The 26,170-nt window shown below is 45.0% G+C and overlaps 1 protein-coding gene across 18 annotated transcripts in view; it reads left to right on the top strand.

The window, feature by feature from the left end:
- Window positions 1-26,170, top strand: part of LOC105479380 (calmodulin binding transcription activator 1) — a 975,024-nt gene that overhangs the window by 459,257 nt on the left and 489,597 nt on the right. For 17 of the 18 annotated variants that reach the window (XM_071067081.1, XM_011737369.2, XM_024792358.2 and 14 more), the window contains one exon: window positions 10,577-10,712. The exons of the other annotated variant lie outside the window; for it this stretch is intronic. In XM_071067081.1, coding sequence (XP_070923182.1) covers window positions 10,577-10,712 — 136 coding nt within the window. The remainder of the gene's footprint in view (window positions 1-10,576; window positions 10,713-26,170) is intronic. 18 annotated transcript variants of the gene reach the window in all.

Genomic DNA, 26,170 nt, shown 5'->3' with positions numbered 1-26,170 from the left:
TATGGTCAGTCTTATTTCTTTTTTTTTAAAGTGAAAAAATTTTACTATAGAAATCCTGGATAGTGGCCGGGCGTGGTGGCTCATGCCTGTAATCCCAGCACTTTGGGAGGCCGAGGAGGGCGGATCACGAGGTCAGGAGATCGAGACCATCCTGGCTAACACGGTGAAACCCCATCTCTACTAAAAATACAAAAAAATAGCCGGGTGGGGTGGCGGGCGCCTGTAGTCCCAGCTACTTGGGAGGCTGAGGCAGGAGAATGGCGTGAACCCGGGAGGCAGAGCTTGCAGTAAGCTGAGATCGCGCCACTGCACTCTAGCCTGGGCGACTGAGCGAGACTCCATCTCAAAAAAAAAAAAAAAAAAAAAAGAAATCCTGGATAGTTTTATAGGATTCAAAGGGAGAGATGCATCTGAAGCTTGGGCACAGAATGGCAACAGGGGTGAGACTTGGTGGTTTACAGCAAATGGGCTGAAGTCAGATAGTCTGGATTTGAATCTTGACTCTCACACTTACTAGTCCTCTGACCTTGAAAATTTGCTTAAACACTCAGTGTACTCAACTCTGAAATGGATATAAGAGCAGTGCTTCCTCATAGGTAGTTCTGAGCATTAAGCAGTTAATACATGTGAAGAATAGAACATGGAATGACCAAGCCTCGCTCCAGAGCAAGACTGGAGGAATTCCTTCATGGTTCCTTCCCAGGGCTCCCAGGGGCTTGGCTTGAAACTCTGTGCTGATGTTCACTGATTTGTTCAGTTAATATTTACTGAGCAGAGCCGAGTGTGGTGGCTCACGCCTATAATCCCAGCACTTTGGGAGGCTGAAGCGGGCAGATCACCTGAGGTCAGGAGTTCAAGACCAGCGTGACCAACATGGTGAAACCTCGTCTGTACTAAAAATAGGGAAATTAGCAGGGCATGGGGCATGCACCTGTAATCCCAGCTTCCAGGGAGGCTGAGACAGGAGAATTGCTTGAACCCAGGAGGTGCAAGTTACAGTGTGCCAAGATCATGCCATTGCACTCCAGTCTGGGTGACAGAGCGAGACTCCATCTCAGAACAAAACAAAATATATTTACTGAGCAGCTATCATGGTCGAGCATTCGTGTGGGGTGCCGTGGGTGCCACAGCCCTGCCTCTGCACAGCTTGCAGTCCGGTGGGGAGGACGGACAATTTTGTATCAGTGCCTGCTACTCGGTAAGCACTCAATAATTGTTGGTTATTTGAATTCTTGTTGTTATTATATCACGGTCAGTCTTATTTCGTCCATACTCTCCCATTCCTTCCCTCAACGTTATTTGGAATCATCTCTCAGACATTGTATAATTTCGTCAGTAAATATTTCAGTATACTTCTCTAAAAGATAAGTTCTCTTTTAAAAAAAATACTTCTGCACTACACTGATCACTGTTACAAATGAATAATAATTCTAAATCTCATTACATACCCAGTCACTGTTCAACATTTCAGTTGTTTCACAAATGCCATCTTTCATTTTACAGTTTGTTTGACTCAGCCAGTATCCAAGTAAGGTCTACATATTGCAATTGGTTGATTATTTCTTCGTCTTTTTCAGTCTATATGTTCTCATTCCAGCACACTCCTGCTCTTTTTTTCTCTCTTACTCATTCTTCCTCAGAGAATTGGTTAAAGAAGCCAAGTCATTCGCCCCGTAGAGTTTTCCATAGTCTGGATTTTGCTGACTGTATCCCCATGACATCGTTTACCATACCATGTCCCAGTGCCCTCTGCAGATGGTAGAAAGTGGAGTTTAGAGCAAGAGTTCTGAATAGCTTCAAGGTCAAGTTTTTTGTTTTTTGTTTTTTCCCAGCAAATTATACCTCCATCAGGGGATGTCTTAGTCCATTTGTGTTGCTATAATGGAATACCACAGACTGGGTAATTCATAAACAATAGAAGTTTATTTGGCTCACGGTCCTGGAGGCTGGGAAATTCAGGAGCATGGCACCTGGTGAGGGCCTTTATACTACATCATCCCATGGTGGAAGGTGGAAGGGCAAGAGAGGGCAAGAATGAGAGAATGAGAAAGAGAAAGGAGGAGGGGGCCACCAGACTCACTTTTATAAAAAAGCCACTCCTGTAATAACTAACTCCCTCCCAAGATAATGACATTAATCCATTCATGACCTAATCACCGCTTATTAGGCCTGACCTCCCAACAGGGTTGTAGTGGGGATTAAGTTTCCAACACATGACCTTTGGGGGGACACATCCAAGCCATAGCAGAGGACACGTACTATCTGGTTGTCTCCCTTTTGTGACGTCAGCCACCATTGATGATCCATGCCCAGATCCATTCATTCATTAGGGATTACAAAATCATGATATTTTAATTCTCTCATTTCTTCTTCATTTATTGGCTGGAATACTTTTATAGAAAGTCCTTTCTTCTCCTATTTGGTAACTCAAAAGAACAGTTTTTACAGGGAAGGTAGGGTATGTGCCTAATTCTCCCCTGCTTTTTAAATACTTTTTTAGTTTTCAAAATAATGTATTGGGTCACTAGCATCTTCCAACAATGAGCAATTAGTTTTTTGTTTGTTTGAGGACTATTATGAACTCATGGATTTAAACATATTTAATGAATTTCAGTCAAATGTTGATGTTCAAATTGTCCCATCTTTGGTTAGTGCGAGCCTCTTCAAGTTGGTTCTGGAGTCTTTTTTTTTTTTTTTTTAAATTGAGATGGGGTCTCACTCTGTCACCCAGCTGGAGTGCAGTGGTGCTATCTTGGTTCACTATAACCTCCGCCTCCTGGGCTCAAGTGATTCTCTCACCTCAGCCTCCTGAGTAGCTGGGACCACAGGCATGTGCCACCACATCTGGCTACTTTCTTGTAGAGACAGGATTTTGCCATGTTGCCCAGGCTGGTCTTGAACTCATGAGCTCAAGCAATCTGCCCTCCTCAGCCTCCCAAAGTGCTGAGATTACACATGTGAGCCACCACACCTGGTCTGGAGTCCTTTTCATATTAGTTTAAGTCTTCCATACAGCTAACATCATACTTAATGATGAAAGACTATATGCTTCCCCCTAAAATGAGGAACAGGGCAAAGTGTTGATTTCACCACTTCTATTCAGCATTGGACTGGAGATGCCAGCCAGTGCAATAAAGCAAGAGAAAGAAAAGCATCCACAATGGGAAGAAGAAAGTGAAGCTACCCTTATTCACAAATGACTTAATTATATATGTAAACTATCCTAAAGAATCTACAAAAAAATTTACTAGAACTAATAAATAGGTTTAGCAAGGGTCACAGGATAACATCAACATACAAAATTCAATTGTATTTCTATATAGTACAAATGAACAATCCAAAAATGAAATTGAGAAAATAATTTCATTCACAGTAGCATCAAAAATAATAAAGTGCAGAGGATAAATTTAAGTTACAAAGTATAAAACCCATATATTGAAAACTACAAAGTCTTAATGAAAGAAATTACAGATTTACCTGGATAGAAAGACATTCCATGTTTTGCAATTGGAAGTGGTTGGAAGACTCAATATTGTTAAGATGGCAGTTCTCTCAAAATGATTTCTAGATTCAGTACAACTCTGATGAAAATTCTAGGAGCCTTTTTTCCTCAGAAATTGTCAAGCTAACGCTAAAATATATATGAAAATACAAAGGACTTAAAATAGCCAAAACAATTTTGAAAAAGAAGAACAAAGTTGGAGGACTTATAGTCCCTGATTTCAGAACTTTTTATAAAGCTACTACAATCAAGATAGATAGTATTGGCATAAAAATAGACAATGGAACAGAAGAGAAAGTTCAGAAATAAAATCTTATGTTTATGGTCAATTTATTTTCAACAAAGGTGCAAAAGCAATTCAGTGGAGTTGGGAGTGGAGAAAACAGGCTTTTTTAATTCAAAAAATGGTGCTGGGATAATTGGATAGTCAATGACAAAAATAAACTTGACCTTTACCTCACACCATATGCAAAAATTCACTCAAAATGGATCATGACCTAAATGCAAGAGCTAAAGATATAAAAGTCTTAGAAGAAGACATAAGACATGTTTATGACCTTGGGTTAGGCAAAGCACCCCTAGATGAGACTAAGCACTATTCATAAAAGAAAAAATTAACAAATTGGAACTTACCAAAGTAGAAAATTTTACTCATTTAAAGAAACCATCAAGCCATAAGAAAAGGAGGAAACAAGTTATGGATTGGGAGAAAGTATTTGCAAATCATATGTCTGATAAAGGACTTGTATCTAGATTATATGTAAAGAGCCCTTAAAACTCAAAAAACAAGAAGACAACTCAATTAAAAATAGGCAAGAGATTCAAATAGATTCAATGTCTATTCGAATGACTAACAAGGACATGTAAAGGTGCTCAACATCATTAGTTATTAGGGAAATGCAAATTAAAACCACGATACACTCACTAGGATGCTTATAATCCAAGAGACAAATAATGTCAAACGTTGGGAGGATGTGGAGAAATTGGAACCCTCCTCCATTCCTAGTGGGAATGAATGGAAAATGGTGCCGTCATGGTAGAAAACAGTCTGGCAGTTTTATTTTTATCTAATAAGATGTAAGTATCTTTCACATATTGTTGCTGGGTTTTGAATCTTGGTCAAGAAAGTTTTCTCCACTTTCAGGATATAGAGAAATTCACCTATGTTTTCTTGTAGAGTAGGTATGATTTTATTGGTTACATTGAAATCTCTTGACTGTTTAGCATCAGTGCTGCTGTATGATGTGAGGGGTAGACCCAGTTTTGTCTTTTTCATATGCCTTCTAGGTCTCCCGATTTCACTTATGAAAAACTTGACCTCTTCGGCCAGGCGCGGTGGCTCACGCCTGTAATCCCAGCACTTTGGGAGGCCGAGGCGGTGGATCACTAGGTTAGGAGATCCAGACCATCCTGGCTAATACAGTGAAACCCCATCTCTACTGAAAATACAGGAAAAAAAAAAAAAAAAAAAAGCCAGATATGGCGGCGGGCACCTGTAATCCCAGATACTCTTAAAAAAAAAAAAAAAAAAAAGAAAGAGGCGGGCGCGGTGACTCACACCTGCAATCTCAGCACTTTGGGAGGCCGAGGCGGGCGGGTCACGAGGTCAGGAGATCGAGACCATCCTGGCTAACACGGTGAAACCCCGTCTCTACTAAAAATACAAAAATTAGCCGGGCGTGGTGGCGGGTGCCTGCAGTCCCAGCTACTCGGGAGGCTGAGGCAGGAGAATGGCGGGAACCCGGGAGGCAGAGCTTGCGGTGAGCCGAGATCCGGCCACTGCACTCCAGCCTGGGCGACAGAGAGAGACTCCGTCTCAAAAAAAAAAAAAAAAAAAAAAAATTGACCCTTCTCCCACTGACTTGAGATACCTCCTTAATTGTGTATCCTAAATTTGTGTATGGAAGTGGGATTATTTCTGAATTTTCTATTCTGTTCCATTGGCTCGTCTATGCATGTGTAATTTCCATACTTTTTAAGATATGAAAGTTTTCTTGTATGTGTTAATAGCTGGTAACGCTAGCCCCTATACCTTGGGCTTCTTTTGGGAGGTTTATTTGGCTATTCTTAGTGCTTCTTCCTTTCAAATAAACTTTAGAGTAAAATGTTCTAGATCCAGAAAAAAAAAATCCTGATGGGATTCTCATTGTTACGACGTCGCATTTATAAATTAACTTGGGAAGATTGACATTTTAATGATTGCGACTCTACCTAACCAAGACATGTTATGTTTTTGCGTGAATCAAAACCTACTCTTGTGTCTTTTAGAATATTTTTAGAGTTTTTATTTTTAGGTTTTGGGAATTTCTTGTTAAACGTATGCCTAGGCATTTGGTTTTGTTTCTCTATAGTAAATGGGGACTTCCATCATTTCATCAATCTATCTAGTCAATAGTTTATATTTTAATTATCTAGCCAAGATATATATATATATATATACACACACACACACACACATACACACACACACCCACACACACACACACACCTACACACATTCATACAATGTCTATAAGCTATTGGCTGATAATCTATAGGCTAATAGCATATAGATATTTTATATACTTCTCATATATAATATGTATCATACACAGTCTTACCCTGTGTAATCTATGCAGTCTTACTAAGACTGTATTATATATATAATACATATAATCTTATAGAATATGTATCTATAAGCCAGTAGCTTATAGATATTATGTAGATATTATATCTTTCTTGGCTAGATAATTAAAATATAAGCTAACTTTATACCCATCTCTTTACTGTTACAATTTGTAGTAGGTTTCCATTGATCCCATGACCTTTTCGCCATGTTGCACTGAGCGCTATTGGTTTTGCTGGCTATTAATCTCTTAGATAAAAGGTTTCCTTGGCTAGAAACCTCTGTAGTGAGAATGAAGCTCCCTGTTGTCCTCGTGTTTTTCTTGACATGCCTCTGCATGGCTGCGGTGGAGGTCTCAGAAGGTTTCCCTGTGGCTGTCTCACACCATCAGCCTTCGTTCAGCTTCCCCGGAAGGAGATCCCGCAATGAAGACTTGAGTGTGAACAGTTTATCTGAGAAGCTATCCCAGGAAACAGTAGTCAGGGCATGTGGAAGTGAAAGAGGGGGAGGAGGAATGCAAATGAAGGGCCATTCCCCCTGCAAGTCACCACTGTGAGAACTGGAGCTTACAAGGAGGGTGACCCCCTCCACTGGGCAGGGAAACCTGGGATTGCCCCAGAGTGACCCCAGCCACAGGGCAGGGAAGCCTGGGATTGCCCCAGAGTGACCCCAGCCACAGGGTAGGGAAACCTGGGATTGCCCCAGAGTGACCCCAGCCACAGGGCAGGGAAGCCTGGGATTGCCCCAGAGTGACCCCAGCCACTGGGCAGGGAAGCCTGGGATTGCCCCAGAGTGACCCCAGCCACTGGGCAGGGAAGCCTGGGATTGCCCCAGAGTGACCCCAGCCACTGGGCAGGGAAGCCTGGGATTGCCCCAGAGTGACCCCAGCCACTGGGCAGGGAAGCCTGGGATTGCCCCAGAGTGACCCCAGCCACTGGGCAGGAAAGCCTGGGATTGCCCCAGAGTGACCCCCTCCACTGGGCAGGAAAGCCTGGGATTGCCCCAGCGTGACCCCAGCCACAGGGAAAGGAAGCTTGGGATTCACCCACCAAATCCCTGTCCGTCGGGTAAGGGGTGCTTTCAGGGCAGTAATGATCACCCAGCTGGTAGAGCACAACAGAGACTGGCCCCACAGCCTGTGCTAGCCCAGCAGCCTTAGGGGCAACCCTGGAGTCGGACCAACTCAGCGTGTATCCTGCCTGAACACTTTGTGGCTAGAATGGTTTGATTATATGTTGGGAATGATAATAACACCTACCTCACAGGGTGGGTGCAAGGATGCAAATAATATGGATCATAGTTATAGGTTATAGGTACAGGTACGGATATAGACTTAGGTATAAATGATACAGATGCACAAGTGGTGTGCTCCACCGGCACCGGGCACACAGTAAGTCAGCAATAACTGGAAGTAGGTGACATTATTAAGTTGCAGGGCTTCCATGCCTGCTCTACGAAGCTTCTGTTATCCTCTCCGTCTGCAATTCCATTCCTATTTTCCTGCTGTTCTTGTAGGAGGGGGACTATCTTTTATGCCATCATGAAGTGTGTTAAAGTCCTCCCCTGACTGGACCCTGTTGTCTAGCCCACCTGTCATTCCTCCCAGAGCAGGACCCCACTTCCCTCCTCTGATGCCTTCCCAGCAGCTCTGACTTGCTTTTTTTTTTTTGAGATGGAATCTTGCTCTGTCACCCAGGCTGGAGTGCAATGTCACAATCTCAGCTCACTGCAACCTCTGTCTCCCGGGTTCAAGAGAGTCTCCTGCCTCAGCCTCCCGAGTAGCTGGAATTACAGGTGCCTGCCACCATGCCCGGCTAATCTTTTGCGTTTTTAGTAGAGATGGGGTTTCACCATGTTGGCCAGGCTGGTCCCAAACTCCTGTCCTCAAGTGATCCACTCACCTCGGCCTCCAAAAGTGCTGGGTCTGACTTGCTTTTGATTCTTTTCTGGGTCGGCAGTACAGCCTAATTTTCTTTGCCTTGGGGGGCACAGGGGCCCTTCTGCAGCCTGTCTTTCCCCTTTGCTGTTCCTAGGACCCTGAGTTGTGGTAAGGGCCTTCCCCATCACACAGAGCCGAACAAGTTCTATTAAAATCAGATTGGCGGATTAAACACTATTAGGTTGCTCATTATTGCAAGTTAAAATGATGATTCCATTTATTAAGGCCATTTAAGCTGGACATTTAAGTTCCCTGTGGGATTGTATCCTGCTAAAAGTGCCAGATGACAGGGCTACTCTCAGAATGCCAAAGGGTGGGTCACCGGAGGAAGCTGGGTTTCCTAGGGTGAGTGCGGTTGTGATTCTGATTGTGTACATGACAGTGTTTGAGAGAGTCCCCTCTCTGTGGGTCATACCACTTACGATGTGGGAACAGTTTGCCTGAGGACACTACTGAGGTTATTAGTCATATTTAGAAAGGGCAAGGGATGGAACAAACCACAGTTCATGTCTTAGCTCACGAGAGGCTGGATTGGATCAATGTCGGGTCTTCTCCTGTGGATGGAGCATCTTCATTCTCCAGTAACAGAAAACCCATCCACAGAAGAAGACCTGGCATTGCCACACTCTCATGAACGTCTTCATTCGTTTTTGGAGAGGATGAGCCACACACAGAGCCTGCCTGTTTGATTAAACAAGTTCCCTTGCTTATTCCTTAGGCAGTGGTCCTAAGCACAGTCCGTGGACCTCAGGCACCTTCTAATTGGTCTTTCAGGGGCAGGGAGGACTTACAGCACTGTGAAGATTAAGGACAAACATCTGGAGAGGGGCTGAAGTGGGAAGAGGCTGGCATCGTTGGCCCCACGCACGAGCCTACCTGCCATTTAGAAATGGAAGCGAATTGTAAGGTTTCCAGTGCAGACTTGTAAGCGGGAGACAGATACCGGCGGGTGACAGCGTTGTGACAAGCACGTGGAGCCATTTCCTGATTGTTTTAGTCGGTACAGACTTAGGGAGGAAACCAACACTGACACAAACCAATTGTGCCCTGATCGGGAAACAATGAAGTATCGGGAGTCGCTGTTGAAAGTCTGTAATTTCCAGCGGAATTGCTGTTTAGTCATCATATTGCCACTGAATGACATAGTCAGGCTGGGTGGAAACTACAATTAGCTGCAGTCACCCTGGTGGGGCTGTTTTTTCCCCACAGACAATAGAATATGAAGCCATCAACAGCCAATGTTCTGTGCCACTTGTGAAATGGCCTATTGTTCGTAGCAAGAAGAAAAGAAAGGGGCTGGAGGGTCTTGCCCCAGCCCTGAGGGGGACAGATGGCTGACTTGTGGTTTCCTCGCCTCCGCCTCCGTTGTAGCAGAGAAACATACAAGCCGTGCTGAAGAAGCCACTTCATTTGCCTTATTTGTATAAAGAGCTCTCTGGCCGCAGCTGAGAGTGAGATGGCAAGCCTGCGCTGGCCTCGTGGCGCACAGAATCACTGGCGTTCCTCTTCCCCTGCCGCACGTTCAGGTGCAGAGTGGCGCAGCACGGCGGGGGGTGCTGCTAGCTTTTGGGGGAGTCTTCCTTGAGGTTGGATCTGCCCACAGCTACTGAAACTTTATTCTGAAAGCAGTTTATTGCCCTCAACTGCTAGAGGGGTTTAGTTCTTTCTCTTCTTGGAGTTTCCAAACCCAAATATGTGACCTGACCACTGCATCTGCAGATATGCACGTCATCAGCCTCTCCTCTCTGTGGTGGACGCATGTTTTCTTTTTGGAAAATTCAAAGTTCTTTTTCTTTTTCATCATTACAAGAATGACCATCTAACTCTTAGCATTTAGCGAGCAGGCAACTATTTCCCTGAGATACTCTGGCTATGGACTGAATAGATGACTTTACCTGGCAGTATCTGAGACCCCTGACAGCTGAAGCCCAAATGGGAAAGAATCGGGTACTTAGCTTGCTTGGGAAGCAAGACTGCAGATGCTCTTTCATATCTAGCAGTAATCTAAATGCAGGCAATGAACCAAGAGCATTTGGCCTCGGTGAATAGCTCTGCCATTGGTCTGTTCTTAACATAGTCATCTAGCGTCTGCGTTAAACTTATTTATTTCCTAATGCTGGGTGATGGATTAAAAGATGTGTAGAAAATCCTTCCACAAGAGATAAGATATTGCAGGCTGCCAAGACACCCCGGCTCTTTTTGCTTTCTGTCTCTCTTTTGCCTACTTTTCAGTGCAGAGCTCAGGCCCCCACATCGTATATCCTGATTACTCTGTGGTTATTACTGAGGGGATGTTTTTTAAGCCTATCATTGACACATTTAATTCATTAGGTACCAAATCCAAAGCAAATTTTGGCTGGCCATAAAACATGGTTAATCCAGGGAGCTGCAATAAAAGGTGAAAAATTATGTTCCAGCAAATGTGGAATATTGCTTTTCTGTAGAGACTTTTACTGGTCGACGATATCTTTCTTCATAAATTTTTCTTCTGCTTGGTGCTCTTGGTAACTTAACCATTTGTTGTTTCCAGACCACAGAATGGCTCAATGATACTCTACAACAGGAAGAAAGTGAAATACAGGAAAGATGGGTATTGCTGGAAAAAGAGGAAAGATGGGAAAACGACCAGAGAGGACCACATGAAACTCAAGGTCCAGGGAGTGGAGGTAAACAGCAGAAAAGGTTCCCTTGGTGCACAAATGTCATTTGCAGGCTGCAGTGGAGAATGGAATTGCTCGGAGTAATTTGATGCGAGTCACCTCTGTCCAAAGAATTTTTGTTTGCCAAGACCCTGGTTTTGCTTTTGTTTCGTTTTTCTACCTTCTTACCCTATAGTCTCCATTCAAGTTTTCAGTGAAACTGGATTGAACTAAAGCATTCCTGTTTCCTGGGAGTCATTGGTATATAGATGGGGATTTGCAAGGTTCCTGTGGACTCATTTGTTGTATTTATCACAGAAGAGCCTCTGGGTGCATTGAGAGTTTGCAAAGTGTCAGGGAAGAGGGGAGGCAGCGTAAGGAACTTCCCTCTTGAGGTGACCCTGGCCTCCCCCTGCTGAGCTGGTAGACCCCCGACACAGCCTGGCTTCACCCCTCCACCGACAAACCCTGGGTGTGTCAGCCTTACTAGAGGTTTGAGATCATTAGATGGGATCACAGGTGTGCGTGATTCTTGCATGGTTGGGGTCCTGCAGAAACATCTTGGGATCTTGAGCCGACTTCCAGTTTTGGCCCTTGGGTAAACACTGGTTTCCTTGCTGTTGTTTTCACCCCACAGGCTCTCCATCTTGGGCAGCCATGGAGAAATTCCCTTATTCCTCTTTGCCGTCATTAGAGGGCCCAAGCCATGTGTCACAGCAGTAGAGGGGGAGGGCATGAGTCCAGGTGAAGTCTTGGCCTGCTAGTCAACGGGCACCCACTTCCCTGAGTCCTTACTGGTCCTGGGAAGGAACTTCCCCTGGAAATAGGGAAAGTGCCACCTTGGGCCCAGAGCTGAGAAGCTGGCTTATGATCCACCTGTTATTTCAAACTGGTCAAAGAGAGGCATTCTGGAGTCTGTTGGTGTGTTGAGTTTGCGAGCATACTGGATGGATAGCTAGGACCATAAACCCACTTGAGTTCAATGGGTTGCCCTTCCACGCCAATGTTTTTTGTGACGTGCTTTGTCATGATGACTTTTTCTATATTAATCATGTGCTTTTATGGCTGTTAAAAATAGCATCAGATGGCTTGTATTACATGACCTCACAGAGAGATGACTTTTGTTTTATTATTTTTTTTAAATACCTAATAACAGTGCTTTATGGAGATGCACAAAGAAAAGCCTCTATCCAAGAAATTCCAGTTCCCTGCACTCTCCTGTGCTCAGTGTTTGCACAGTGTGGTTTAATTGACTGCACGGAACATTAAAATGCAGATTACCCCAAACACACTGCTCTGGACACACCTCTAGGACTGTGACCGGTGATTGTACAAACGCATTAGCCATCATCGCAGGGAGCCAAAGGAGGCAGGGCTTGGTTCTTCCTGGGAGGACCCTCATCTCCTATGCTGGAGGAAGAGGTAGAGAGTGAGGCAAAGCTGGGTGGGGCCCCCAAACAAGGAGGCTGCTCGCACTGGGAATAATAGGGCTGCAGGAAATCACACTGAAAGTCACAGTAGCTCCTATGCCCGTAGGCCCCTGGTATATTTCATCTTTAGTAATACGTAAATCAGGAACTTCTGCTTGTGAGTAACAGCAGGGTGGAATTCTTCCTCAGCAGCAGCTGAGAAGCCGAGGGGAAAAAACAACCCACAGTGTTCATTTTCTTTCCTCATGTTATAAATTAGAATTGTCGCTGGATGGAATCAGAATGATTTATGGCTATTTTTAGGCCATATTTATGTTTGGAGTTATTTGTGGTACTCATACTTGCAGACAACAGTCTGTCCCCTCAGAACTTTGGGAAAGGGAGACGGGCAGGATGGGGAGGGGTTTCCAGGACCTCCTGACATGGATGGCAGTGTGGGCAGTGGGAATGGCCAGCGACATGATGCTTGCTTTAGGTTCTCAGAGAGAAGCCACCTACTATGATGCATTATGTGGTGGCCTTGCCCATGAGCTCAGGGAGTTGTCCCACTGAGCCACTCAGCAAATATGGACCCTGTGTGCCTGCTCTGTGCAAGGCGCTGTGGTGTCTGCAGAGAGAATAGGAGCCATGTTCTCTGCCCCACGGACTCATGGTCAAGTTGAAGAGACTTGACGTACATGAAGGTCATCAATAGTGCTGAGAGGCAGAGCAGACTGGGCTTTTATGATAAGCATCCTGGGAGTGCAGAGTGGGCTGGAATGGTCAGACACTTCCTAGGTCAGGTGGGATACAAGCTGAGCCCTTAAAGTCGGGTGGGACTCTCTCTGTGTGTGTGTGTGTGTGTGTGTACGTGCAATTTACATATTGTTTGCAGTTTACCTTTTCCACTCTGCACTGTGGTCTGAGCTGTGTCTATGTTGATACTGAGGTTCCTTCATCCCTTTTCACAGTCCTATAGCACTCTACTATATAAACACTTGAGCCGTTTCCCTGGCCGTAGCCCCTACTTTAGATTCCTTTCAGTTTTTTAGCATTATAAATAACACTTCAATAAGTGTTCTTATACACGTCTTTTTGGGCACATAGGCAACCTGGACCCAGAATTGCTGGGTTATAAGGCCTGGGCATGATCAGTTTATTAGATTCTGCCTCTGGCTGCATAATCACATGCCTATGTCCATGCCTGGAGATTACAATTTTCCCCACATCCTCCTGCTTATTGATAGATGAGAGATGGTACCCCCTTCTATTTGAATTTGAGTTTGTCTTAATTATTCGTGAGGATGAGTGCCTTCTTCTGTTAATGGGAGCTTGTTGCTATGAATGGTCTACCATGGGCATGGACATGGATTTTTAAACAGCCCTGAAGAAGGCCTTTTCAGACAAGATCAACCCCCACGTCTCATCGGCATTTCTGCCCCAAGGGCGGGGAAGCCCAGAGGGTGTGCTCTGGCATAGGGTGTGGTTGGTCCTTTCCACCAGGAAATTGCAACAGGGATTTCCATGGGACTTTGTACATCACAGGAGGCGGGGGCTGCTGAGTTTGGACTCTGCATCCTGCTTTGGTGGATTCAATCAGGCAGTTCCCATAGACTCAGCATCTTCATCACGCCAGGCAAGGCGCCAACCAGCTACTCTTCTGCGGGTTGGAGTGTACAGTCCTGCACAGGGTCTTGGAGCTGTGATTTTTCTACCACCCGAGCTGTTTTCCTCAGTTCAGGGGCATGATAAAGATATTTGGATCTACCATTTAACATATCACTTGCTATAAGCCTTCCCTCAGGCCGGGAAAACTTCCAGCCCTGTTTATGGAACTGTTCAGCCATCTCGCTTCTTTTGTTCTCAGAAGCTGGGGCCCTCTCTACACACGGCAACTCAAAGGCACATTGATTTTCTCAGCCAGGCACAGGATGGGGGGAGCTGCTTTTGAAGCTGACGAGCTGTTAGGTCCATGATTAGTTGTCTTGTCTGCAAGCCAAGGAGAAGCTAGCTCGATAAGGTTTCCAGGGATGACAAAGGTTGGCAGGAAGGAAAAAGAGGGTGGTTGCGATGTCACTGTTTCAGGAGATGAAATCTCAGCAGGTCTGGAGTTGGCCCTGTACCCCATACAGATTTATGCCTGCTTCTCTGGTGCCTGATAGGGTGGAGGAGCTTTGGGAGTGGGAGACTCCCAGAGAGCAAAAAGCTGGATGTCAAGCATCACCCTGGTTCTGGGGTCACTGCAGCTTTGTGGTCGGATGAGCTGAGGGAGGTTAGTCAGAGATGATGCTGTTCTCTGGGCCATGCCGGAAGAATTTCTTCCAAGTTCATGATGCTTTTCTCTGGCCCCAGAAGCTTGTGGGGCTGCCTTAGGTCCTAGTGGGGCTGTCTTAGGTCCTATATCCACATCTCCCTGCTGAGAGTGCTGGGTGTCCCAGAACCCAAGGCAGCTCTGGGCTCTTGTCCTCTCCAATTTCTTTGCTGCTGGGTTCCCACAACAGATGGGAGCTACACAGTTACTACTGGGATAGTCATGGGCTTACACATTTCCTGTATACCAGGTATACCATCTCATTGAATCCTCATAAACACATGCATGCAAAGTAGATGGTATTATAACTATTTTACAGATGGAGAGACTGAACCTCAGAGAGGGTTTCTCTTGCCCTACGTCATACCTCAGTCAGTGACAGAGCTGGTACTTGAGCCTGGGACTGCTTGGTGCTAAAGCTCAAGCTCTTGCCTTTATATCAGTTGCTTCTGGGTACTCGGGTGGGGCCTGTAGACTTTTTAGATGAAGTCAGCACCTGTTTATTCAGCACACATCCTTCCTTCATCCACTGGGGATTGGAGGCTTTCTCTCCACCTAGTATGGCAATGGGTGCTGGGATGCAGTGATGTAAAGAGAACACGTGGTCCCCTATCTCATGGGGAGACTAAAAAAATCAATCATGCAACCCCGATGCAGGGTTTTGAGGGCTGTGATAGAATTACCCGGCCCTGCGTGGGGGATGCAGGAGGGGAACCTGAGGCTGACTTGCCCTGAAGGAAGTGACATGAGCATAAGGAAGTGGGGCACGGTGGGAGTGGGTCAAGTGACAGGGGAGGGCTGAGCAATATCAATGAATAGAGTCTGTTGAGAATCAGCCAAAGTGACTTGAAGCAACAGGCGCCCAGAATCGTGATGGATCAGTATTTCCCCCAGGCCTGTCCAGACCAGGTCTTATCCTCCTAGCGACGGGGCCCTCTCTGCTCTTAAGGCATGACTTGCCATGGATGTTCTGCCTTTGGAACCAATGAGTGGTCACAGCACAGAGGCTCTTGGTTTCATGGTGGTCACATTCACAGAGACAGCCCTTTCTACTGAACCTGTTCTGTGGCAGAAGGACCCCCCTGGCCTGGACCGTCTTTGGGTGGAAACACCAGCCCCTCACGTCTGATTGGCATTTTCAGATGTGAAGAGAACATTTAGTGTTGCTGATGTGTTTGCATTGCCTGTAAAGAACGAAGAGTTTCTTTGACTTCTTAACTGCCTTAAAGCCAGAAACCTGGCATTAGGATGGTAGCAGTGGTAACGAGGTTATGTTTTGAGACTTGGCCTCATTAGAAGTGATGTTCTTTATTTGGGCACTTAGGCCACATATTAAAAAAGAAAAGAAAGCACCTCTTTTAAAATAGGAATGATATTGTAGTTACTGCATTAGGAATTAACAGGGCATGAAATAACTGTCTGCCCTGTGGCAATGCCAGATCATTTCAGCTCTGCTTGCAGCCATAAGATAAATTGGTATCTTGCTTGCAGCCTGTGGAAAATATTTTAAATAGCCAGCCATGAACATGTATGGTGCCCAAATCAAGTTTGGAAAACAGCAATAAATAGATAAGGTGGAGGTAAGGTGCCTCATGAAATGAACAAGGGGCAGAAGCTCACAGAGGGCAAACAAACCAGCATGGAAGCACTGCATGTTTCACATAGAATACGTATTTCTACTTTTAGTAAAAAATCATGTGTCTCAAGAACAGAAAACCCAGCACCGCAAGTTCTCACTCAAAAGTGGGAGTTGAACAATGAGAACACATGGACACAGGGAGGGGAACATCACACACCAGGGCCTGTCGGGGAGTCAGGGGCTAGGAGAGGGAGAGCATTAGGAGAAATACCTAATGTAGATACAGGTTGATGGGTGCAGCAAAGCACTATGGCACATGTATACCTATGGAACAAAACTGCATGTTCTGCACATGTACCCCAGAACTTAAAGTATAATTAAAATAAAAAAATTTAAAAATGATAATAAGAAGAAAATTAAATTAAAAGAAAAACATGTGTCTTTGGTCTGTGGACAGATTATTTTACCCCATTCCCCTCCGGCCTCACTGTGTACCTACCAGTCCATACCCTACCATGTTCCTTGTTCAGAAGCTATTTTTTTCCCGTGTCTAGGTCTACATTGTCTTAGCCTCATAACTTCTGACTCCCCGCCCCCCAAGCCTATCTCCCCTAATCTTTAGCCAGAAGTGATGATTTCCTCCCCTACATTGCTGTTGCTTTCCATCTGTACCCTTCTTAAGGTTCAGGTTGCCTTCCTATCAGCCTTGTCCAGTTCAAAAAAGATAAGTTGAGTATTTATTTTCTCCCTGCTAGAAAGCCTGTATCCAGATACTAAGCAACAAAGAGTCTCTACAGAGTATCTACAGAATCTACCCCGACACCACCTTGCTCTGGGAAGTGGATTTGCCCAGTGACTAACTGCTTCCACAATTATACTTCCTGCAAGCCTCACCCCAGCCCTGTGATTCAGTCCTGGCAGATACGTTTATCCTCATGGGTTGTGCATCTGGGACTTGAACCTAAGTCTTTGGTTTCAGAAGTGGGGCTGTCTCTCCTGTCTGGCTTCGAGCCCTGGAGGCTGAGGTGTCTTAGTCTCATGACCGTCTCTAGTGCAGGGAGCGTCTGTTCAGGGGCACCTCAGGGAATCTCCCAGGGCTCTCTGCTGGCTTTTTATCATCTGAATTTTTGTGCCTCATTCTGCTAGTAGGCCAACGAGTTAAAACTTAATTTCCTGTTACCTGGATGTGTTTTGGTAGAATCAATTCAGGAGCTCAAATCCATAGTTTTTCCTTAATTTCTAATTACTTGGCATCCCTGGTGACATGTTTCTACCCAATTCATATAATTAAAAATTTGATAAATAACATTAAGCTAGCTCCGTTTTGAAGTAGCAGGAGCAGCCTTTCTGTTTGCATTCTGCTGAGTTCGCGAAGGACTGGCAGGGTGGTGCTTTTGCTTCTCCTTCTGTCTTAGCCACATCTAGTTGCTATCACAAAAGATCATAGACTGGGTGGCTTAAACAACTGAAATTTATTCCTCATAGTTCTAGAGGCTGGGAAGTTTAGAATCAAGGTGCAGGCAGATTTGGTGTGTGGTGAGGGCTTGTTTCCTGGTGCATACATGGCATCTTCTCACTGCATCCTCACATGGTGGGAGGGGAGAAAGAGCTCTCTGGGGTCCCTTTTATCAGGGCACACAAACCCCGTTCAGAAAGACTTCACTCTCATGATCTAATCACCTCCACAAAGCCCCACTTCCACATACCATCACATAGTGTGTGTGCGGGGAGGGGGGGTGTTAGTTTTCATCGTATACATGTTGGGGGAACACAGATTTTCAGTCTTCTTAAGGCTCTCTCTTCCCTAACTACAGCCAAATTACAATAGCAACAATAATCACGGCATCATTTATTGACTTTTACTGAATATGCAGTCCTGTGTGCATCGTCTTATGCACATCGACTCATTCAGTTACTTGGTACCATCCCTATTAGATAGATACTGTTATTATCCTCATTTCATCCAGGATCTGCAAGACGAAGACACAGCAGGTCCCTCACTGTCCACTTCAGTGGTTGGGAGTTGGTCCCCAAACACACTGCATAACTGGCTGTGACTCCTCAGTTGCAATTTGATGCGAGAGCGGTTGAGTCCTGTATATTCCCACGAGAACTTTCACTTAGGAGTAACAAGTTGTTTATCTCCTCCCAGCATGAACTGCCCATTTCCATTTGTCCTGAAGCTGTAGCTTTCGAGCTTCCAGGGTACACTCACTCTGGCAGCAAGGGTCTGTGTGTGTACTCTTGCTACGTAGGCCAGATTGTATGTTGCCAGATTTAGTATGTGCATGCACAGACATGTGTGCACACACACACAAAGGAGAATATTGATGCCCAGTTAAATGTGAATTTCAGATAAACAATAGTTTTGTTTTTTGTTTTTTTTTTTAGTACAAGTATGTCTATACTAAAATATTGTCCGTTGTTTATGTGGAACTCACAGTGTGCTGGGCATCATGTATTTTATCTGACAACCCTCCAAGCATCAGAGCAGTTCCTTTGAACGTTTGCAGACAGAGGTTTGTCTGTTTTGGATACTGGTCTCATTGAAGACACGAGGAAGTGAGTTGGTTTATCTCCAGACACATTATTGATGCAGGAACCATAAAAGGCCGGAAGGACACTGGCCATTGCTGGGGAGAAGACACTCCCCAGTTTGCTGGCAAAGCCAGAGGCTGCCAGGGCTGGGGACTTTCGTGCTCCCTCTGAAAAGTGAGTCCTGGATGTCTCTCAAATACCAAAACGTGTGGGCTTCCAGATACCCAGATCTGGCGCCCTTAGGTGCTGCAACCTGGAAAAATGCAAGCCTTCTTCTGCCAGTGTTTGGGGAGAAGCTTGTTAGTAAAACATGTGCCAGGAAGATGTAGCGGGAAGTGTGATTGTAGTTTCTGCCCTCCTTGTATCCCTGGTAGATGACAATATGTACAATATTTTGTAATTTCCATTTTAAAACTTGATTTGAGCCTTATTAAGCTAGAAAGTCCCTGATGAAGGCAGAGCAGCAGCATATCAACTGTGCTGAACTTGTACTTAATTATTATCATAACAGTCCCTCAACCTCATTGCACATTAGCCCATAAGGACAGGAATGGAAATTTTAGCATATTCAATTACAATGTAAACCCTCGAATACCACTGTTGAAATTCACCAAGGGCCGTTCTCTGTTTGGTCCCCAGCACACAGCAGGGACTGAGTGAGGTGTTACCCAGGCCACACAACCTGGACATTTGCAAGCATAATATACAGCATCACCCAGAAACTGGGCAGGCATTGGAAGACCATAATAGATACTTTTCCCCTTGGTAAGTGACCAGACATGGTTATTTGCCTTGGGTGAAGAGTAGCTCTGGCCATCACTTGACTCAGTCATCAAATATTTGATCCTCTCTGCATCTTGCATTGCTGGGGAACATCGCTGGGGAAGTTTCCTCCCGTCATTGGCGGCTGTGGCTTGTGTCTGTGTGAGTTTATGCTCATTCAGCACAAATCTCCAGGCTTGTCCTGGGATAGTCACGGCCATTCACTTTAGTTGGCATGGATTAGGTACCGGCAGAGGGCAGGGATATGGCTTACAGGCTAATTAGGCTCATACCACTCTGCTTCCCACACGCTGCAGCAAAAACCATGGGGAAAACAGAGGTGCAGATGAAGGGCTCTTTTGCTACCAGCAGGAGCTGAGGAGAGAAATGTTACTGAACAAGTTAAAGAAGGAATGAGCTCCTCACGCAGCGGCTCTGGTGAGGCTGCTTTGATGGCCGCTGGCTCTGGTCCCTTGTTTCCTTCCATGCGGTGTGTGGGTTTCTGGCTGCTGAGCCTCCCTGTGGATGCCCTCCCTCGCTGCAAGGCCGGAATGGAAGATGGAAAGCAGGTGATTTCATGAAATACTGCCTTTCTGCTTCATGAGTTTTTCTCCTGGACAGATGAAATAACCTTCCACGTCCTCCTTGTACTCCCTAATTCAACACCTTGTAATGCTGCGTGCCCTCAGGGTACACCTTTCCTTCCTGATGTAAAAACCTCATGTCCCACTCGGGCAAAACCTGAGACCGGCACAAATACTGAAGTGGTCAGTATGGCTTCTTGCTACCCTCAGTGTGGCCCAAAGATTGGTACGTTCAGCATCACCCGGGGGGTATTAGAAGTGCAGAATTTCAGGCCCCATCCCAGATCTACAGAATCCAAGTCTGCATCTTGGTGTGAGTCCCGTGTGGTTCATACACACTTTAATTTGGAAAGGACTGGGACACGCCATCCTGTTGTTGCCAGTAGACTCCTGCCTCAGTGCCTCGCCCTCAGGCAAGTGGTTATTATTTATTTATTTATTTTACCTTGTCTTAGAAGTCCAAAGGAAAATTTTACAAGTTGCTCTGGCAATTTATGACTTGACTTCAAGCACCTTTAGAAAATATCGAATTGAAATCTCCAATGATATGGTTGGAGCTTATCATTCTTTATTCTGCCCTTGGCAATGAGGGATAGAGAACAGCAGGTTTCTGAAATCAGAACACACTGAGTGGCAACGACTAAACAGTTCCCTCAGCCTTTGTTCTCTGGGTTAAATGGTCCTGTTCTTGCATCCTTTAGCTCCTCTGAACAGGGAACTTGCCTGTCTGTTCACCACAATAGCCCAGTGCTTGGCGTGGCACCTAGTATTAAGTACCTTTGGTGCCAAATAACTTTATTTTTTTGAAAGAATGAATGATTTTGGATGAATAGACCTTTAAAACAAAGGGCCAGACAGTAAATCTTTTCAGTTTTGCAAGCCAGACCGTCTGTCCTAACCATTCAATTTTGCCGTGGTAGCATGAAAGCAGCCGTAGGCAACAGTCGAGGAATGGGTGTGGCTGTGTTCCAATAAAACTTTATTTACAAAAACAGACTGTGGGCTGGATTTGGACCATGGATGTAGTTGGCCCACCCCTGTTTTAGATTATGGCCACAGTTTCTAGAAGGAATGGGGTGCTCTGTGTATGTCCTAGTACTCATGTTTACAGCCGCCCCTAGTACTCATGTTTACAGCCTGTTCATACTCAGCTTATATTTTTGCAATGAATGTATGCTTTTGTTTACAACATACCTGGTGAGGTTAGGGTTTCTTCTTTAATCCATGTAGCATAGGCTTGTTTGTTTCTTCTTGAATTGTCCTCAGCCTGAAAACATTAGGCAATGTCTCTTGCAAAGGGCAGTTTGAATGTGGGAACTAAGAAATGTCCTGTTTCTCTTAAAAGCTCAGGGCACTGCTTCATGGCATTGTAGAGAGGGCAGGGCTAGTCCTAGTGATACACTCTGTGTTCTCCTGTCCAGTGGGGATGGCTGAGCCAATGGTATGTGTCCTTGTTGAGAACAGGTGGGTTAAAGGATTGGGATGTCACAGAAGATAGGATGAAACTGCCTGCATCTTTAGGCGTGCAGTGCTTTGAAAGAAGCCTGTATGTTGCTGGATGCAACAGAGTCCCCCTAAAATAGTGACCGATGGGAGGGCACAGACGCTATTTGTCCGTGTTTAAGTATTTACATGACAGCACGAGAAAACTGGAGAGGCTCTCTTTCATCTTTGCTGCCACAATTTACGTACAGTTTATGATGGATGTGAGAGGTAGACATTTATTGCAAAAGTGTAAGAAATGTTGACTCTTCATGAATTGATTATTTAGAATTTATTTTATTAAAGATTCTAGGTGGCATGTGATAAACTGAACCTCTGCTGGTTTGCAGCTTAATGATTCATGTATCTGTGGTGGTGATAAGGAAATCAAAGATTCGGTTTGCCATTTCAGAGAAAGAATATGGATTATTATTAAGTCTGGAATGGGCCTCTTGAGAATCCTTCCTTAGGGAGCGCACATATCAATAGTTTCTTCTCGATGTGGGAATTCTAATGCTTCACTTATGGAAACATAAATTCCACAGCAAGTGGCTGCGGATTCCTTCCCTCTGGTCCTTATATCCTTCGCGCATGGAGGATGAGTTTTTATTCCTTAGTTAGTACCTGGCATTCATTGTTCTTTAGTCTCCATGCTTTTGTGTTTCCATTGCTAACTTTTAATGCTAAGAGCTCTGCTGAGGTCTATGTATTGCAGCAGCTGAGATGCCGGTAGAGACCAGGATGGCGTATTTGCCTGTCATCCCATTTGCTTGAAATTTCCTAACAAATTGGGTTAAGTCTTGGAAAAGACTAAGAGTAACTATTAGATCTCAGATTTCTGATGGAAGTGAGGTCAGCTCACACGGGATGTAGAATGTTAACCCTGAACCAATTCATGCAGAAGCCAACAAGACCACCAAGCGCATCTAGTGAGTTGCATCTGGACCAAGGACAGTATCAGAATGCCCCGTTTCAGTAGGCTCTGTGGGTGGGGGAGGTGGGGGCGTTCCTGTTCTTAAATAACAGAGTCAGGGAGGGCTTAGCAGTTGGCTGCTGAAGGCATCTGGTGTGTGGCCCCCCAGCCATCACCTCAGGGCAGATGATTCAGGCGGAGCTCCCAGGTAACATTCAATAATGAATAACAAGCCCACAGCCTTACAGTGACATTAACGAAGTGTTGGCGTTGTCTGAGAGCTTGAGTTTCAAAGTACTATGTGACTTCTTTTTCTTTCAGAAATATCAGACAGAGGTTAACTACTGTAATCTTTTCCATAGGAGACTGTGGGAAAATAAATTGGGAAACCCCAAGACTCCTTGCTTCCCCCCAGATTCCTTACCCGTCCACATGCTGTGCAGCGGAAGCAACACTTAATCCTTTTATGTGATGTGATGCCCTCACACTGGTATTTTACTCAAACCCTTCATTTTGTTGGATGCATTTATACATGGAATTAGACCTAATTGTCAACATAATGACATATTAAGTTTAGTTTCCCAAAAGAGTAAACACTGAACTGCTTGGAAGTTATTTTTTACACACAGAATCTGCTTGGCCTTCCATGGACTGATCAGTCCATGAACAAGTGAGTTTTGCTGCTGACTGCTAATTCCTTCATCATGGTAACACAGTTCAAGGAGTCTTAAATGGGCTGGGCGTGGTGGCTCACACCTATAATCCCAGCACTTTGAGAGGCCGAGGCGGGCAGATCACCTGAGGTCAGGAGTTCAAGACCAGCCTGGCCAATATGGTAAAACCCCGTCTCCACGAAAAATATGAAAATTAGCCAGGTGTGATGGTGCAAGCCTGTAATCCCAGCTACTCAGGAGGCTGAAGCAGGAGAATTGCTAGAACCTAGGAAGCAGAGGTTGCAGTGAGCTGAGATCACACCGTTGCGCTGAAGACTGTGGGACAAGAGTGAAACTCCACCTCAAAAGAAAAAACAAAGAAAAAAACAGTCTTAAATTATAGCTTCCACCTAAAAGGTGGGCAGAACGAGGCTGCCTTGATCATTGCTTTATAGCCGGTGGGGTTGTTTTTGGGTTGCTCTGTTCTCATCAAACTCATTTCCCCTTTGCGGGAAACTCCTAGGACACCCCTTCAAGGGACACCAGTCTGGGTGATGCCATTTCTTGCTGTTGCCCAGGTTGCTTCCGTCACACCAGCACCTAGCACGGTCGGGCTCGGTGTGTTTCCTGAATGACTGAATGCACGTCTGAGAGCTGCTGCTACAGCACTTCTGGTGTCTGGTGAAGGATGGTGCTTCCTGCCAGTGACTGAGTAGATGCGTGTGTTGACATTGGCAGAGAGGTCGGGTGCCAGCAGCCTCCTTGCAGGTGCAGAACCGATCACACTTGCCTTTTCCTGGAAGGTGGTTGGTTAAGTAAACCTTACTGAAGTAGCTCCCCTCCCAGATTAATGAGTCCTTTCAGACATGATATGAAATGTTTGGAAACGAGATGCGACACGGTATTTTGGCCGTATTTTTTTTTTCCCTTTCATAACACCTGGCAATAAGATTCTCAAGCTAAATACCAGACGAGTGTGCGCTTCATTATGTATAGTAACTTTGTCTATAACTTTTTTTAAGCCCTCCAGATGGAAGCATGGTATAAATGTGGAGAGGCTGAGAAGGGGAAATGGAAATAAATGCACTAAGAAATAAAGAATCTGTTTTTTATACTTTCTTTTGCAAATAGTGTTTGCAATGACATATTGTGAATGGACTGAATTATAACAAAACCAGAAATGAAACAGAGCTCAGGGGTAGGGAGAGCAATTGTTACACTTACTTTAACTGATATAATGCAAAGCAATGCTTTTTACACTCAATTAGTTTGTACATTGTGTTGGACACAAACCAGAATGTAGAACATTTTTGGGTTTTGTTTTTATATGATTAAGGGAGATGAGATGAAATAAATTCAGTGAATTACGCTCCGTTTCTTTTAGGTCTGAGATGTTTTTGTTCTGTTGTCCCTCACCCCCGGTATTGAGTGAATAAGTCCTGTTCCTGGGTGTTGGGGGCTAGAGAGCCTAATATTTGAAAGCTTTCAATAGAGTTCCTTCTTCCACTTTAGGGCCATCTTTGGCTACATAAACAAGGACACGAATCAGAGCTATTTACATCTGGCATTTTACCATATTTTGTGCTTAGAATATCAGAAGAGGCTAGCAAGCATGATCGAAGCCAACAGATGTTAGTGAGCATTTAGGCAGCAAAAGTATTTCCAAGGCTGTGTATTTCAAGATCCTTGTTTAATTTATTTTGCTTAATTATACTTTCTTGCATGTTTAATGCTCCTAATATGATAATATTAAGAATTGCAGTGTGTGGTTATGGATTGCTCATTTCAATATATGCTGGCTATGAGGGGATGTGTGGGTTGATGCTGAGAGCCAGGAACAGATGAGCTTGGGGGCCAGCTCAGTGTCTTGCCTGCGTACAGTAGTGGTCTCCTCTGGGAGGGGCGCAGGAAGGGCCTGGACGCTCCCAGCAAAGGATGCAGAAAAGCATTCCTCAAACTTCCATGTGCAGACAAGTTCCCCTGGGATTCTGATTCAGTTGGTCTGGGTGGGGCCTGAGATGCTGCATTTGTAGCAAGTGCCTGGTGCAGCTGATGCCGCGGGTGCCACGGATCCTACTTTGTGTCGTGGAAGTGAAGTCAGTTGTATTCCACGAAGGCTGCTGACCAACAGGTACCACATACAACGGAAGAGAATCGGTGCCTGCCGATGGAAGCCGTGCCCGTGATACCTGGCACACAATTTCCTTCTGGTGCGAGAGTTGTGGTCAAGGGCCCCGGTCAGACTCTTGTCTTTTAGAAAGATCGTCCCTGCTTTCATATGTGCGAAAGGAAAGCCTCGTATGGAGAGCACTCGGTGATTCTGTGTTTTGTATTCAAAACCACAAACACTAATAAGAAAACAATGGGAGAAACCTGTTAGGTATAATATCCAATTATAATTATTTTTTACTCCAAAAAGCACATCAAATAAATAATGCAGTTTATGTTACTTCTAGAAAATGCGGCAGCATTAGTTAATTTACATAAATTATACAACTCATTATCTTTGTTTATAAAAAGCCTTAGCAATATTTTGGCTTATGGATCTGAAAGGGGGAAAAATATCGCAGACTTCAGTTCAGTATAATTTTCCTTCCCTGCGCGGCCACCTTTTTATTTACTTACAGAAAGAGCGTCTGTTTGACAGATCCCCTTAGGAGTACTGCCCTTTCCTTTTGATGAATAGAATGCATTAAGTTTGACTTTTGTTTACAAAAAGCCAAATAAATACAAGTGAATTAATCCAAGCAGCAACAGAATGCTCTGAGCAGCAGTCGTGGCTTCCTTGGCTGACTCCAGGGCCTGCAGGGGTGGGGAGGGAGCTTCAGGGGCCAGGGAGCCAGGTTTTTCTGGCCTCATGCTTGTCTTTTCTGCTGCAGAAGTTCTCAGGCAGCCTCAAGTTAGATGTTCCAGTGCCGCCCACTCAGGGTCAGCTCCTGAGCAGGTGAACTCCTCCTGCGCTGTCCCCACCAGCAGCCATGAACCACACGTGATGGTGAGCCCTGGAAACATGGCTCATCCAAGTGCCGTGAGTGTGAGACCCATGCAGCTTTTCAAAGACCTAGCATGAAAAGAAGCCACTTTTCATTATTTTAATTTTTAAATTTTTTTTAAATTTGAGACAGAGTCTCACTCTGTCACCCAGGTTGGAGTGCAGTGGTGCGATCTCAGCTCATTGCAACCTCTGCTTCCCGGGTTCAAGTGATTCTCCTGCCTCAGCCTCTCAAGTAGCCGGGATTACAGGTGCACACCAC

Source organism: Macaca nemestrina, chromosome 1 (genome assembly GCF_043159975.1).
Source record: "Macaca nemestrina isolate mMacNem1 chromosome 1, mMacNem.hap1, whole genome shotgun sequence".
Classification (NCBI taxonomy): Eukaryota; Metazoa; Chordata; class Mammalia; order Primates; family Cercopithecidae; genus Macaca; species Macaca nemestrina.
This window is presented reverse-complemented; position numbering and strand designations above follow the sequence as displayed.